The following is a 16657-nucleotide window of genomic DNA, read 5'->3' as shown; positions in this document are numbered from 1 at the left end:
GACTGTTCAGCCACGTAAGGACTCATTTTAAGAGTGGAAGCAAGTCTTTCTCGATTCCGAGGGACTGCCTATGATGATGATGATGATGATGATGACGACCACCAACTATGTTAAGAAAGGCTGGGCTTTTTCCACAATAGTTTCCAAACATTTCTGTATGAGAAACCTCTTAAAATTATTGAATTTCAGGGACTTCTGTGGAAGTAGTGACACTTTTCCAGGGACACTCTGTGCTAGCTTGTAAGAAACAGTGCACAAAGTAAACAGTCCCATCATTGCAGAAAATGTTTTTTTACTCATGTACAACAGCAGAAATAATTGACTACTAAGTAAGTAAGTGGAAAATATATAGAATTCCCATGACACTGTGCTGATGAACACCTGGCCCCCAAAGCTGATGACTCAGGAATCTCCTCAAGGACTCCAGTTTGAAAACCTGTACTTTAACATAAAGAAATTAGAAGTATTTGCACAAGAAAGAAAACACATTGGGACTAAAATTCAACTGCACCAGAGACACAAAACAACAACAACCAACAACTTGTATTTAAATAGCGCCTTTAACGCAGTGAAACATCTCAAGGCACTTCACAGGAATGAAGCTGCATAAGGAGAAATTAGGGCAGGTGACCAAAAGCTTGGTCAAAGAGGAGTGCCTTGAAGGAGGAAAGCAAGGTAGAGAGGTGGAGAGGTTTAGGCAGGGGATTCCAGAGCTTAGGGCCAAGGCCACCAATGGTTGAACGATTATAATCAGGAATGCTCAAGACAACAGAATAAGAGGAGCGCAGACATCTCAGCGGGGGAGGGTGGGCTGAGGGGGGGGGAGGCGGTTATGGTTCTGAAGGGTATTACAGAGATTGGGAGGGGCGAGGCCATGGAGGGATTTGAAATCAAGGATGAGAATTTTTAAATCGCGGTGTTGCTTAACCAGGAGCTAATGTAGGTCAGCGGGCACAGGGGTGATGGGTGAGTGGGACTTGGTGCGAGTTAGGGCACGGCAGTGAGTTTTGGATGACCTCAAGTTTACGTAGGGTAGAATGTACTCCTTCAGAATCACACATTGGATGGGGTTGGATTTGAGAGGAAGTGGGTGAGCAGAGCGTGCAGTCTAAGGACAGGGGATGGAATGGATAGTGGGTTCAGCTGAGAGGCAATGAATGGATTGGGATTGGGAATTACTTGATGGCATGTCGAGAGGTAACAAAGGCATGGATGAGGACTTCAGCAACAGATGAGCTGAGGCAAGAGTGCAAGAGTGGAGATGAGCGATGTTACGGAGGTGAAAATAGGCGGTCAGTAAAACATTCAGTCGCAGATCGGCCGATCATTATACTTCAATGGAAAATAAATCCACTACCATCCATTTTGCACCTCACCGAAGTTGAATTTCAGCCCCATTAAGTTTTACACAAAAAAAAAACCATGAGTAACTGCTACTTACAGAATTGGATCTGGTTCTCACCTAGTCTGAAAAAAGACTTATTGTTAAAGTATTTGGGGATTGTTAGGATCAGTAAATGTAGTTATATCAGATTTAAACTATCTCATAATAATTGAGTAATTGCAGGCAGTTAAACATTTTGTGAAGTATTATTGTTTGCAATAACAATCTGTTAATGAACTTCGATTCAGAGTAACCATATTCGCTGCAATGGCAATATCGGCAATGCACGCCGTAGGTTAGACCGGTGTGCTCCCCAGTTCTCCAGTGGTAGAAACATAGAAACATAGAAAATAGGTGCAGGAGTAGGCCATTCGGCCCTTCTAGCCTGCACCGCCATTCAATGAGTTCATGGCTGAACATGCAACTTCAGTACCCCATTCCTGCTTTCTCACCATACCCCTTGATCCCCCGAGTAGTAAGGACTTCATCTAACTCCCTTTTGAATATATTTAGTGAATTGGCCTCAACTACTTTCTGTGGTAGTGAATTCCACAGGTTCACCACTCTCTGGGTGAAGAAGTTTCTCCTCATCTCGGTCCTAAATGGCTTACCCCTTATCCTTAGACTGTGACCCCTGGTTCTGGACTTCCCCAACATTGGGAACATTCTTCCTGCATCTAACCTGTCTAAACCCGTCAGAATTTTAAATGTTTTTATGAGGTCCCCTCTCATTCTTCTGAACTCCAGTGAATACAAGCCCAGTTGATCCAGTCTTTCTTGATAGGTCAGTCCCACCATCCCGGGAATCAGTCTGGTGAATCTTCGCTGCACTCCCTCAATAGCAAGAATGTCCTTCCTCAAGTTAGGAGACCAAAACTGTACACAATACTCCAGGTGTGGCCTCACCAAGGCCCTGTACAACTGTCGCAACACCTCCCTGCCCCTGTACTCAAATCCCCTCGCTTTGAAGGCCAACATGCCATTTGCTTTCTTAACCGCCTGCTATACCTGCATGCCAACCTTCAATGACTGATGTACTATGACACCCAGGTCTCGTTGCACCTCCCCTTTTCCTAATCTGTCACCATTCAGATAATAGTCTGTCTCTCTGTTTTTACCACCAAAGTGGATAACCTCACATTGATCCACATTATACTTCATCTGCCATGCATTTGCCCACTCACCTAACCTATCCAAGTCACTCTGCAGCCTCATAGCATCCTCCTCGCAGCTCACACTGCCACCCAACTTAGTGTCATCCGTAAATTTGGAGATACTACATTTAATTCCCTCGTCTAAATCATTAATGTACAATGTAAACAGCTGGGGCCCCAGCACAGAACCTTGCGGTACCCCACTAGTCACTGTCTGCCATTCTGAAAAGTACCCATTTACTCCTACTCTTTGCTTCCTGTCTGACAACCAGTTCTCAATCCACGTCAGCACACTACCCCCAATCCCATGTGCTTTACCTTTGCACATTAATCTCTTGTGTGGGACCTTGTCGAAAGCCTTCTGAAAGTCCAAATATACCACATCAACTGGTTCTCCCTTGTCCACTTTACTGGAAACATCCTCAAAAAATTCCAGAAAATTTGTCAAGCATGATTTCCCTTTCATAAATCCATGCTGACTTGGACCTATGATGTCACCTTTTTCCAAATGCGCTGCTATGACATCCTTAATAATTGATTCCATCATTTTACCCACTACTGAGGTCAGGCTGACCGGTCTATAATTCCCTGTTTTCTCTCTCCCTCCTTTTTTTAAAAGTGGGGTTACATTGGCTACCCTCCACTCGATAGGAACTGATCCAGAGTCAATGGAATGTTGGAAAATGACTGTCAATGCATCCGCTATTTCCAAGGCCATCTCCTTAAGTACTCTGGGATGCAGTCCATCAGGCCCATGGGATTTATCGGCCTTCAATCCCATCAATTTTCCCAACACAATTTCCCGACTAATAAGGATTTCCCTCAGTTCCTCCTCCTTACTAGACCCTCTGACCCCTTTTATATCCGGAAGGTTGTTTGTGTCCTCCTTAGTGAATACCGAACCAAAGTACTTGTTCAATTGGTCAGCCATTTCTTTGTTCCCCGTTATGACTTCCCCTGATTCTGACTGCAGGGGACCTACGTTTGTCTTTACTAACCTTTTTCTCTTTGCATATCTATAGAAACTTTTGCAATCCGCCTTAATGTTCCCTGCAAGCTTCTTCTCGTACTCCATTTTCCCTGCCCTAATCAAACCCTTTGTCCTCCTCTGCTGAGTTCTAAATTTCTCCCAGTCCCCGGGTTCGCTGCTATTTCTGGCCAATTTGTATGCCACTTCCTTGGCTTTAATACTATCCCTGATTTCCCTTGATAGCCACGGTTGAGCCACCTTCCCTTTTTTATTTTTACGCCAGACAGGAATGTACAATTGTTGTAGTTCATCCATGCGGTCTCTAAATGTCTGCCATTGCCCATCCACAGTCAACCCCTTAAGTATCATTCGCCAATCTATCCTAGCCAATTCACGCCTCATACCTTCAAAATTACACTTCTTTAAGTTCTGGACCATGGTCTCTGAATTAACTGTTTCATTCTCCATCCTAATGCAGAATTCCACCATATTATGGTCACTCTTCCCCAAGGGGCCTCGCACAATGAGATTGCTAATTAATCCTCTCTCATTACACAACACCCAGTCTAAGATGGCCTCCCCCCTCGTTGGTTCCTCGACATATTGGTCTAGAAAACCATCCCTTATGCACTCCAGGAAATCCTCCTCCACCATATTGCTTCCAGTTTGGCTAGCCCAATCTATGTGCATATTAAAGTCACCCATTATAACTGCTGCACCTTTATTGCATGCACCCCTAATTTCCTGTTTGATGCCCTTCCCAACATCACTACTACTGTTTGGAGGTCTGTACACAACTCCCACTAACGTTTTTTGCCCTTTGGTGTTCTGTAGCTCTACCCATATAGATTCCACATCATCCAAACTAATGTCTTTCCTAACTATTGCATTAATCTCTTCTTTAACCAGCAATGCTACCCCACCTCCTTTTCCTTTTATTCTATCCTTCCTGAATGTTGAATACCCCTGGATGTTGAGTTCCCAGCCCTGATCATCCTGGAGCCACGTCTCCATAATCCCAATCACATCATATTTGTTAACATCTATTTGCACAGTTAATTCATCCACCTTATTGCAGATACTCCTTGCATTAAGACACAAAGCCTTCAGGCTTGTTTTTTTTAACACCCTTTGTCCTTTTAAAATTTTGCTGTACAGTGGCCCTTTTTGTTCTTTGCCTTGGGTTTCTCTGCCCTCCACTTTTCCTCATCTCCTTTCTGTCTTTTGCTTTTGCCTCCTTTTTGTTTCCTCTGTCTCCCTGCATTGGTTCCCATCCCCCTGCCATATTAGTTTAACTCCTCCCCAACAGCACTAGCAAACACTCCCCCTAGGACATTGGTTCTGGTTCTGCCCAGGTGCAGACCATCCGGTTTGTACTGGTCCCACCTCCCCCAGAACCGGTTCCAATGCCCCAGGAATTTGAATCCCTCCCTTCTGCACCACTGCTCAAACCATGTATTCATCTGCGCTATCCTGCGATTCCTACTCTGACTAGCACATGGCACTGGTAGCAATCCCGAGATTACTACTTTTGAGGTCCTACATTTTAATTTAGCTCGTAGTTCCTTAAATTTGTTTCGTAGGACCTCATCCCTTTTTTTACCAGTTACATCACCAGTTACTGGGAAAATAATGCAATATGCCAATGCGAGCATATTGTGGACCGGGTGGCCAAAATAAAAAATCCAATGCGACGTGATGCTACTCGGGCCTGAGGTGTTTAAAATAGATGCTTGAAGGTTGAACTGATGTTGCAGAAGCAAGCAATTCAAATTATAGAGAGCTGATTCACTTTAAGGACTGAGAAGGAGTTTTAGTTGAGACCATTGTCCATTTGCTGCTGCCAGTGACACAGGATACATCCATCATCTTAGACTGGCCACAGATAATTTTGTATTAATTATGTATGCAGGACTAACACCACTGTAATTGCCAAATTGCACTGTAGTATATATTGGGCAGAATTGGCATAAGGTACTGGTATGTATTAATAATCCAATTCCATCAGAAGTGATTTTGTAATATACATGGGCTATTAAATGGGTTTCTTCATTAGTGTATACAGTGCTTTCCTCCAATTGTCTCCATTAACCCAGAACTTCTAGGTTTAAGTCATAGTTAAATCATTTACTAACTGAGCATAATTACAATACTAATGAGCTGAGTGTAAAGGAATTCTTTATATTTATGTTGCAGGAAACCTAAACCACAAACCCTAAAAGCAGGAGAATTACGATCCATAATCAGCCGCTGTCAAGTCTGTACAAAGTAACTGTGGACTCAAAAGGATTTAATGGTGCTGTTCCTAATCCTGTTTTGAAATGTGTTCATATAACAATGAAGATAATTGAATGTTATTATTCCATGACGCTGATCGGACTGTAGCAAATACAACCAATAAACCTGGCACTTTGCTGATGTTGGTAATATTTACAAAAACGCTCACATCAACAGAGTAAGTGATTAGTAGTCATTTAAAGTGATGGTGCTGTTACCTAGCTTTGCAAAGCCTCTGCCACTTATCTTTTGCAATGATAAATATTGTATGCATCTTATAATGCAGAAGCGGACTCCACTGATCTCCACACCACAATAAAACTAGTGCAGGACTTCGCTGGAGTATCACATGCCAATCATTTCAGTCATCTGATGATTACAACAAATCTTTGCCTGATTTTGTGAGACTACAAGATAACTTTGAGCCACGAGTAGATTGCACAGATATCATTTATTTAATAATGTGTACTTAGATATGTGTGCCGAACCCTATAGATTGAAATAAGAGCATTGGCTGTGTAGAGCCAAGAACATTTCATGCCACGGTTACCTATACATTTTGTAAATTATTCAGGGCATAATCTTATATCTTTTACATCCAGTAATGTGCCCATTGAATCAACATGTAGAAAATGGTATGTTTTCTACCAAACATTGGAGATATTGGAGATAAATTTAACTTTTTCGTCGGGAGATAAACAGGTGACAGTGAATCAGATGCCCATTTCACACATTGTCTGATTTTATTTTCCATTGTCTTCAATGGAAAAAATAAATTGGGCAAGGTTTAAAACATGTGGCCAGTTCACTATCGCCCATTTTTCGCCGAGCAATAAAAGTTTTAAATTACCCCCATTGATACTTGTATCATCAATAACACAAGAGTTAATCTTTAAAATGTGAAGTCCTTTTAAAGCTGTCCTTAAACATACTGTTGGCCTTCTAATTATAGATGGTTGAAGGACACTTCAAGTTTAATGGAGAACGTTTTTACCTAAATTAAAAATATTTGTATGAATATCAGAAAATATCAGGTACGATCCAAATATATGAGCCTAGGTTTCCCAATCGTAATACCTGTACCAACATTTGAACTGGGTTCCCATAAGCATTACGATTGGAAAGCCGTGGTTTTGAAGCACTTTTTGTTGGATCAAAAGGTTTATATTTAACATCATATTAAACTAAAGAAGCATTTATGTAAGCCCGCTGTAATGAAATTAGCCTGTGCTTTTACATAGACTATAGCAGATGTACAGTTCAGTTATTCTGACAAACATTACTGAAGAACACACTAGCTGGCTATGTAATAAAAGTACACATTTCAACTTGGGCCTAGACAGCCTATAATGATTATTAAGCATTTCCACTGTCCGCCTGTATTTTACACTAATTATTATTTTGTCAAATGTATTGCTTTTCATGTCTCAGAAACCTTTGTAAGTGTATAAACATACAGGATGTATAAATATATATCTGTCATTTTAATCAGCATATGGCATTGTATTACCTTTTACAGTTTAAGATATTAATAACATTTGAATAATATTAGTGCAGTAACACAGAATGGTGTATGGTTACCAGAAATACATTTTGCTCCAATTAGATTCTGTGGTTAATCTCTGACTTTTACAGCAAAGAGGTAAATGCATTTTTCTTAAAATACTCTGATGCCTACCCCCTGACTCGGTGCACTTTACTGCTTATTTCTGGATTTAGCCTAGACCTACCGACAGTACACAATCATTAATATTGTATGTCACTACCTGAGAATCAACAGACTGAGATCATGTTTAATTTTTTGGAAGGAAGTATGATTCTTTTATGCTCACCTGAGTGAGGGATGTCAGTTCCTTACTTAGATGAGGTCCTTACTACTAGGGGGATCAAGGGGTATGGCGAGAAAGCAGGAATGGGGTACTGAAGTTGAATGTTCAGCCATGAACTCATTGAATGGCGGTGCAGGCTAGAAGGGCCGAATGGCCTACTCCTGCACCTATTTTCTATGTTTCTATGTTTCAATGTTTTTTTTTTCATTTCTTCCAACACTAAGCTGTACTTGTTGAAGTAGCATGGTGAATGCAGAATAAGCCTCCCTTTGCACTACTCTAAAATATGCCTCAAACAGAATCCATAGTACAGCACCCACTACTGCATCAGTGTATCGTTTTCATTTCTCAACCCTGTAGCCTGTATGAGTGAGACTGTCAATAGGTGGGTGGGTTATAGTCATAGCATCCAGTGGAGCTCAACCCATTTGAAACTGGGGAGTCTAGAGCCAAGGGTCACAGTCTCAGAATAAGGGGCCAGCCATTTAGGACTGAGATGAGGAGAAATTTCTTCACTCAAAGGGTTGTGAATCTTTGGAGTTCTCTACTCCAGGGAGCTGTGGATGCTCAGTCATTGAGTATATTCAAGACAGAGGTCGATAAGATTTTTTGATACTAAGGGAACCAAGGGATATGGGGATTGTGTGGGAAGGTGGAGTTTGAGGTAGAAGATCAGGCATGATCTTATTAAATGGCAGAGCAGGTGTGAAAGGCTGAATGGCCAACTCCAGATCCTATTTCTTATGTTCTTATGAAACTGAGTTGAGTGTACCCAAACTAGTTCTACTGAGAGCCCTGAGCTACATCCAAGCTGAATTTCTACAGAAGAAATTTAGTGTCATCCAGGACCGTGTAGATTATTGTTTAATAACCGGTTGCATTGGAAACCTATGCCTGGAGTTGGACATTTCTTTTTAGAGAAACTGCCAATTCGCACATGCCATTTTTTTTCAGAGACTTGAAAGGCTAAGATAATACACAAATAAAATATGCACCTGTATTAAAATAAGTTATATTTTGCATTTTTAGTAGTGAGGAAATGGAGGGCTCCCTTCATTTAAAGTAGGCACACGTCACTAACACCACCAGTTCCTATGGTGAACTTCATTACATGGCAAACCTACTAATTGCTACACACCTCTGACCTTTCCCCTGAACTGTTCAAAGTACAGATAATTTGATGGGCATGCTCCTTGTTTGAATGCTTCTACTAATCATGTCACATGTCAGGAATGCAATTACAATGTGTAACTGTGTATTAGTGCTAATGGGAGCGGCACCAGGATACTTTCCTCGTATCTGTCCAAAACAGTTTACTTCATTGCCTTAAAACTGAAATAATTTTATAGTTACACACGTGTTAAAATTTATTCTTTTCGAAGGTAATCGCCACAGGGATTCTTCCAATCTTCCGCCTTAACTTCTGCAGAAGATTAACAGAAATCCCACAGAAACGTTTAAGTAGCTATTTACGCCATTGCTCCACAGTTTCGGTCGATCTTCTGCCAAAGTTATAGCAGGAGAGTGGGGAATCCCCAGGGAAATCCTACCCCATTTTGTTTTTAGTCCCTTTAGGACATCTTGTGGTGCAACAGTTTCTGTGTTATTCCCCTCCTATGTCAGATGCTGATGTCCATTGTCCGCTGATGCCACTCACTGAAGACGAATACGATCTGGCACCAACTAACAGCCAATAGTGCCAACCAGTTTTCCCAGGTGACTTCATGGATGCTCAACCAACAATACAGAATCATTTTATTACCTTATTGTTGAACACCATTTGCCTGTGGGCTTCCAATGTATTTCTTTTCTTCCATACTCCAATTAAGCTTTTACCATATTAAATATTCCATTGTTATGCTGGAATTAAAAAGCCTATGATGGGGTACAAGTTATAATCTATAACAGTAATTGCTATGGTGGATTGATCTCAATTTATCAACAGTCTGATGTTAAGTTTTCTTCAAACAAGTCTCATTATTTGTCTTTAAAATATCAATGTAATAATTTTGTCAGAACACAAAGTGAAGATGTGTAACAATTTATTTTTTAACCTGAAAGCAGTTTTGATTGTGTGATTTGAAGCAGTTTAATTTGTTTTTAATAAAAAAGACTAATATGTCCTTACTGTACAGTACAAATGCACACGAGGCCCATACTTGAGAGAAGGTCACTCTGTGACCAGTAACCTTTATTAGCCAGCACTGAAATGGAGAAGATGGATGGAGCTTCCACTTTAAAACCTGAAAGTCCAGGTTAGGAGTGTCTCCCACAAGTTCACCACCTAGTGGTCAGTGTTCTCACGGTGTACAACTTAGGTCAGTTTATACATGGATTACAATGACAGTTGAATACATGACATCACCTCCCCCCCCCCCCCCCCCCCCAAAGTCTTATTGGGATCACAGGTTAAGTCTCTCTGGTGGTTTATGTTCCCTTGTAGAGCGCCTCAGTTGGGGCTCCGGTTGTTGGGCGCTGGCCTGAGTGTCTGCTGTTTGCGGTGCCTCAGGCCTGTCCGGACTGCCCACAGTGACTGCGCTCTCCTCCACTTGGTTCCGGTGTTCGGTCACCTGTGGTGGAGTGAACTCTACGTCGTGTTCTTCCTCTGCTTCTTCTATGGGGTTGCTGAACCTCCTTTTTGTTTGCGGCAGATTTGTCCACTGGTAAGTTTAACTACCAGAATCCTATTCCTCTCTTTGACAATCACAGTCCCTGCGAGCCATTTGGGCCCTGCAGCGTAGTTGAGGACAAAGACAGGGTCATTGACATCAAGACATCACGCCCTCGCATTCTCGTCATGGTAGTCACATTGTGACCGGGGCCTGCTCTCAACAATTTCTTTCATGGTGGGGTGTATAAGGGATAACCTGGTTTTGAGCGTCCTTTTCATTAGCAGCTCTGCGGGTGGAGCCCCTGTGAGCGAGTGTGGTCACTCGCCAGCAGAAGGTGTGATAAGCGGCATTGTAGGGAACCCCCTTGGATTCTGAGTGTCCCCTGTTTGATTATCTGCACTGCTTGTTCCACCTGGCCGTTTGAGGCCGGCTTGAACGGTGCCGTTCTGACATGGTTGATACCATTTCCTGCCATGAAGTCCTGGAATTCAATGCTTGTAAAGCACGGGCCATTGTCGCTGACCAAGACGTCCGGTAGACCATGGGCGGCGAACATTGCCCGTAGACTTTCTACGTGGCAGAGGTTGTGCTTGAATTGAGAAATTCACACTCGATCCATTTGGAGTAGGCGTCTACTACAACTAAAAACATTTTTCCCATGAAAGGACCTGCGTAGTCCACATGGATGCGTGACCATGGCTTGGCGGGCCTTGACCAGGTGGCAAAGGGGGGCTTCCCTGGGCGCATTGCCTAGCTGGGCACACGTGTTGCACCTGCGAACACAAAGTTCCAGGTCTGCATCTATCCCTGGCCACCAAACATGTGACCTGGCAATTGCCTTCATCATGACAATGCCCGGGTGCTCATTGTGGAGTTCTCGGATGAACGCCTCTCTGACCCTCTGAGGCATGACTACTCGGTTTCCCCATAGTAGGCAATCGGCCTGAATCGAGAGTTCATCCTTGCGCCTATGAAATGGTTTAAATTCCTCAGGGCATGCCCCGTACGTGGCTACCCAGTCCCCATTCAGGACACATTTCTTGACTAAAGACAGTAGCGGGTCTCTATTTGTCCAGACTTTGATCTGACGGGCTGTCACGGGTGAGCCTTCGCTTTCGAAAGCATCGACAGCCATGACCATCTCAGCAGCATGCTCGGTCGCCCCCTCGGTGGTGGCTAGTGGGAGCCTGCTGAGTGCATCGGCGCAGTTTTCAGTGCCCGGTCTGTGCCGAATTGTATAGTCATAGGCGGCTAACGTGAGTGCCCACCTCTGTATGTGGGCTGACGCATTTTCATTTATGGCTTTGTTGTCAGCCAAAAGGGACGTTAGGGGTTTGTGATCTGTCTCCAGCTCAAATTTCCTGCCAAACAGGTACCGGTGCATTTTTTTTTACTGCATATACACATGCAAGCGCTTCCTTTTCTACCATCCCGTAGCCCCTTTCTGCCTGCGACAGACTTCTGGAGGCATAAGCCACCGGCTGTAACTGACCCTTGGCATTAACATACTGCAACACACACCCGACCCCATTGGACGACGCATTGCACGTTAAAACAAGTTTCTTACACGGGTCATATAGCGTTAACAGATTGTTGGAGCATAACAAATTACATGCTCTATCAAAAGCCCTTTCCTGGCTGTCCCCCCAGGCCCATTCGCGACCTTTGCGTAGGAGCACGTGTAGCGGCTCTAACAGCGTGCTCAATTTGGGAAGAAAGTTACCAAAATAGTTCAGGAGCCCCAGGAACGAATGCAGCTCCGCCGTGTTACGCGGTCTGGGTGCTCTCTGGATCACTTCTGTTTTGGATGCAGTAGGTCTGATCCCGTCTGCTGCTACTCTCATCCCCAGGAATTCTACCTCTGGAGCTAGGAAGACGCACTTCGCCTTTTTCAGTCGCAGACCTACCCGGTCCAGTCTGCGTAGCACCTCCTCCAGGTTGTGGAGGTGTTCTTCAGTATCGCAACCCGTGATGAGGGTGTCGTCTTAAAAAACCACCGTCCTTGGAATCGACTTGAGGAGACTTTCCATGTTTCGTTGAAAGATCGCGGCGGCCGAGCGAATCTCGAAGGGACATCTGTTGTACTCAAACAGCCCCTTGTGTGTCGTAATGGTGGTCAGCTTCTTCGACTCACTCGCCAGCTCCTGGGTCATGTAAGCTGAGGTCAGGTCCAATTTTGAAAAAGGTTTGCCACCAGATAGCGTCGCAAAGAGGTCCTCCGCTCTCGGTAGCGGGTACTGGTCTTGGAGTGGCACACGATTGATGGTGGCCTTGTAATCACCACATATCCTGACCGACCCATCCGCCTTGAGCACCGGCACAATTGGGCTCGCCCAGTCACTGAATTCGACTGGCGAGGTGATGCCTTCCCTCAGCAGGCGATCCAATTCGCCTTCTATCTTTTCCCACATCACGTACGGCACCAATCTGCCCTTGTGGTGTACTGGCCTGGCGTCCGGGTTTATGTGAATCACTAACTTGGTCCCCATGAAACTGCCAATGCCGGGTTGAAATAGTGAGTCAAATTTGTCCAGGACCTGTGAGCATGATATTCGCTCCACAGAAGAAATTGCATTGACATCGCCCCATTTCCAGTTCATGACAGCAAGCCAACTCCTCCCCAGCAGTGCGGAACCATCCCCCGGGACAATCCAGAGTGGCAACCTGTTCTCCGAATCTTTGTGGGTCATGAATACCGTGGTGCTGCCTAGCACCGGAATGATCTCCTTTGTACATGTCCGGAGCTGTGCGTCAATCGGCAATAATTTTGGCCTCCTGGCCTTGGACGCCCACAACTTGTCGAACTGTTTGATACTCATCAAGGACTGGCTGGCACCCGTGTCTAGCTCCATTGATACTGGGATGCCATTGAGGAGCACTTTCATCATTATCGGTGGCATCCTGGTGTATGAACTGTATGTGTGCTCCACATGTACTCGCTGAACTTCAGCTTCCAGCGATTTCCCCCAGTGTCCATTTGGCCTCGTAGGGCTTACATCGGGCCCGTCCTCCTCGTACATCAACCTGCCTGCAGGCTTCCTGCACATACGCGCCAAGTGACCGCTGACATTGCAATTTCTGCAGGTATATTGCTGATACCTGCAAGCTCTGGCTGTGTGTTTGCCTCCACATCTCCAACATGAACCGTTGTTGGAAACAAAAGGTCCATTACCAGTCGATCGTCTCTGACTGTCTCTGTAACTGTCCTTAATCGCACCATTGACAGGTGTTGATGGCCCCATTACTGGCCGCATTGTCCCTTGCGATGGCAAGAATCGCCATTCAGCTAGCCATTGTCTCTGTTGAATTCCCCCTTTGGGTTCGACTACATGCTCGGGCATGTCCGATTGCCCATGTCTGCCTGGAGAACTGTGTGCCGCGTTAACAATGTTGACTCCCTGTCCATTTGCTGCATTTAAACCAAGATTTTTGTCAAACATCATTCTGGTCTCTTCCTCCCCAGAGATAAATGTCTGGGCCATCTAAGCCGCCGTTTCCAGGGTCAAGTCTTTGGTCTCAATCAGTTTCCTGAAAACCCCAGCGTGCTCGATGCCCTCAATAAAAAAGTCTCGCAGCATCTCCGCTCTGCATGCATCTGGGAACTTACATAGGCTCGCCTGTCGCCGGAGGTCTGCCACGAAGTCTGGAACGCTTTGCCCTTCTCGCCGCCGGTACGTGTAAAACCGGTGTCTCACCATGTGAATGCTGCTCGCCGGTTTAAAGTGTTCCCCGATCAGCTTACTGAGCTCTTCAAAAGTCTTGTCCGCCGGCTTCTCTGGCGCTAGAAGGTCCTTCATCAGGGAGTACGTCCTGGATCCACAAACCATCAGGAGATGAGCCCTGCGTTTGTCGGTCGAATCCTGTCCCAGCCATTGCTTAGTGACGAAATTTTGCTGTAGTCTCTCAATAAAATCGTCCCAATCATCACCAACACAGTAACTCTCGTCTGTGCTGCTAGTGGCCATGCTCGCGTGCTTTAAATCCCAGTTTCTCGTCGCCAATAATATGTCCTTACTATACAGTACAAATGCACATGAGGCACATACTCGAGAGAAGGTCACTCTGTGACCAGTAACCTTTATTAGCCAGCACTGAAGTGGAGAAGATGGGTGGAGCTTCCCCTTTTATACCAGAAAGTCCAGGTTAGGAGTGTCTCCCACAAGTTCACCACCTAGTGGTCAGTGTTCTCACGGTGTACAACTTAGGTCAGTTTATACATGGGTTACAATGATAGTTGAATACATGACAAAGACAAACGAAACACCATAATAATCTGCTATCCTCGGGCTAATATAGCATCAATTAAGTGATTGATAGAGCATTTTAAATTGTTGAGATATTATTGGGCTATTGGTGATGATTCCATATTCTCGTGTACATATTCTTGGAAAAGCTGTTCTTATGCAACGTGTTAAAAATTTGCAAGTAAAACTGAGTTGATAAAGCCAATCCCGTCTCGGATAATTCTGTTTTAATCATGTCAAATAAAACTCTTGCCATTCATTTCCTCGGGGTTCTCCAAGTCATCAGCCGTCAGTTTGGCAGGAGAGGGAAAATCCCAGAGGATCTTCCACTGAAGTTGTGGTGGACGATCGTGAGACCCTCTTTGGAAATTCAGCCCCTACAGCTCAAAGAGTGAAAGGATATGTGCTGCACTGACACCTCATGGGATTTAATGAATACCAAAGTCTTATGTAAAGAGGTATGCATTGTAGAACAATGGCTGGGTGAATTTCCATTGGGGTTCTGCTCGTCAACCATAACTTCAGTGGACACCCTTGGTTTTCTGCAACTCTTCTGCGAGAGCTACAGTGGGCAAGTGGAAGAAGTTTCGGGGAAATAGACCCATAGGGATTACAAAGTGGGTTTATAGGAGTTGTATGTATGGTGGGAACAGTGTGGTTATTGAGGCTAAAAGCATGTTGGGAGCAATGGACTCGACAGTGGGGATAAATGAGGCTACATTCACACTGACATATAGTGAGATTATAGAGGTTATAAATTTGGAAATTGGTGGAGTGTACACACTACATACATACTGGAGAACAATGGCATTATAGAAACTATGAGTTGTGAGGAGGATGCAAAGACGCTGCAAGGCGATTTAGATAAGTTGAGTGAGTGAGCAAACACTTGGCAGATGCAGTATAGCATGGATAAATGTGAAGTTATCCACTTTGGTAGAAAAAACATAAGGACAAAGTATTATTTAAATGGTGATGGCTTGGGAAGTGTCGATGTACAGAGGTATCTGAGTGTCCTGGACACCAGTCATTGAAAGCAAACATGTAGGTGCAGCAAGCAGTTAGGAAGGCAAATGGTATGTTGGCCTTCATTGCAAGAGGATTTGAGTACAGGTGCAAGATGTCTTACTACAGTTATACAGGGCCTTGGTGAGATCGCACCTGGAGTGTGCAGTTTTGGTCTCCTTACCTAGGAAAGGATATACTTGTCACAGAGGGAGTGCAGTGAAGGTTCACCAGACTGATTCCTGGGATTGCAGGACTGTCGTATGAGGAGAGATGGGGTCGATTAGGCCTGTGTTCACTAGAGTTTAGAAGAATGAGAGGGGATCTCATTGAAAGGTATAAAATTCTGACTGGGTTGGATAGACTGGATGTGGGGAGGATGTTTCCCCTGGCTGGAAAGTCTAGAACACGGGGTCATAGTCTCAGGATATGGGGTAGGAAATTTAGGACTGAGATGAGGAGAAATGTTTTCACTCAGAGGGTGGTGAACCTGTGGAATTCTCTACCACAGAAGGCTGTGGGGGCCAAGTCACTGAATATTTTAAAGAGGGAGATAGATAGATTTCTAGAAACATAAGACATCAAAGGGTATGGAGAAAAAGCAGGAATATGGTGTTAAGATAGAGGATCAGCCATGATCATATTGAATGGCGGTGCAGACTCGAAGGTCCGAATGGCCTACTTATGCTCCTATGTTCTATATTTCTATGACCTAAAGAACATTGGGATTATAGAGGTTGTATATTGTAGAGCAGTAGGTTTATAGGGGCTGATAATGCAGTCATGGCACAGTGATGATGGGACCACTCACTGCTTTTTAAGTACAGACTGTGCCTGCAATGACTTGATCTGTGTTTGTGCTATAATGCAGGGTCAGTTCATTTAAATGTTAGCACAGTGCTCTTGGTGTACAGTGCCTGATAGAGCACACAAGGTCAAGGGGCTGGCATATCCAGCACCAGTGATATTCAAGGGATGGTGGCCACCCTTAAAAGTGGAGGACAGCAGGCTTGGATTGAACAGAGGAGATGTGGGGCGATGGTCAGCAAGGTATGAAGCAGTGTCAGTCCTGCTCAAAGGAATTAGTGATGGTTTTCTAGACCAATATGTCGAGGAACCAACTAGAGGGTTGGCCATCCTCGACTGGGGTGATGTGTACTGAGAAAGGACTATTAGCAATCT

General features: G+C 44.3%; 1 protein-coding gene and 1 long non-coding RNA gene across 2 annotated transcripts in view; one reads left to right on the top strand and one right to left on the bottom strand.

The window, feature by feature from the left end:
- The window catches only part of LOC139266054 (collagen alpha-5(IV) chain-like), a 369608-nt gene extending 362331 nt beyond the window's left edge, over positions 1–7277 (top strand). The window contains exon 52 of the mRNA XM_070883888.1: positions 5705–7277. Within this exon, the coding sequence (XP_070739989.1) occupies positions 5705–5780 (76 nt within the window). The 3' untranslated portion in view covers positions 5781–7277. The remainder of the gene's footprint in view (positions 1–5704) is intronic.
- The window catches only part of LOC139266055 (uncharacterized), a 115432-nt gene that overhangs the window by 35371 nt on the left and 63404 nt on the right, over positions 1–16657 (bottom strand). The gene's annotated exons all lie outside the window — the stretch shown is intronic.

The sequence above is a fragment of the Pristiophorus japonicus genome, chromosome 6 (genome assembly GCF_044704955.1).
Source record: "Pristiophorus japonicus isolate sPriJap1 chromosome 6, sPriJap1.hap1, whole genome shotgun sequence".
Taxonomy (NCBI): Eukaryota; Metazoa; Chordata; class Chondrichthyes; family Pristiophoridae; genus Pristiophorus; species Pristiophorus japonicus.
The sequence above is the reverse complement of the archived record's forward strand: the minus strand, read 5'-3'. Positions and strand labels throughout refer to the sequence as shown.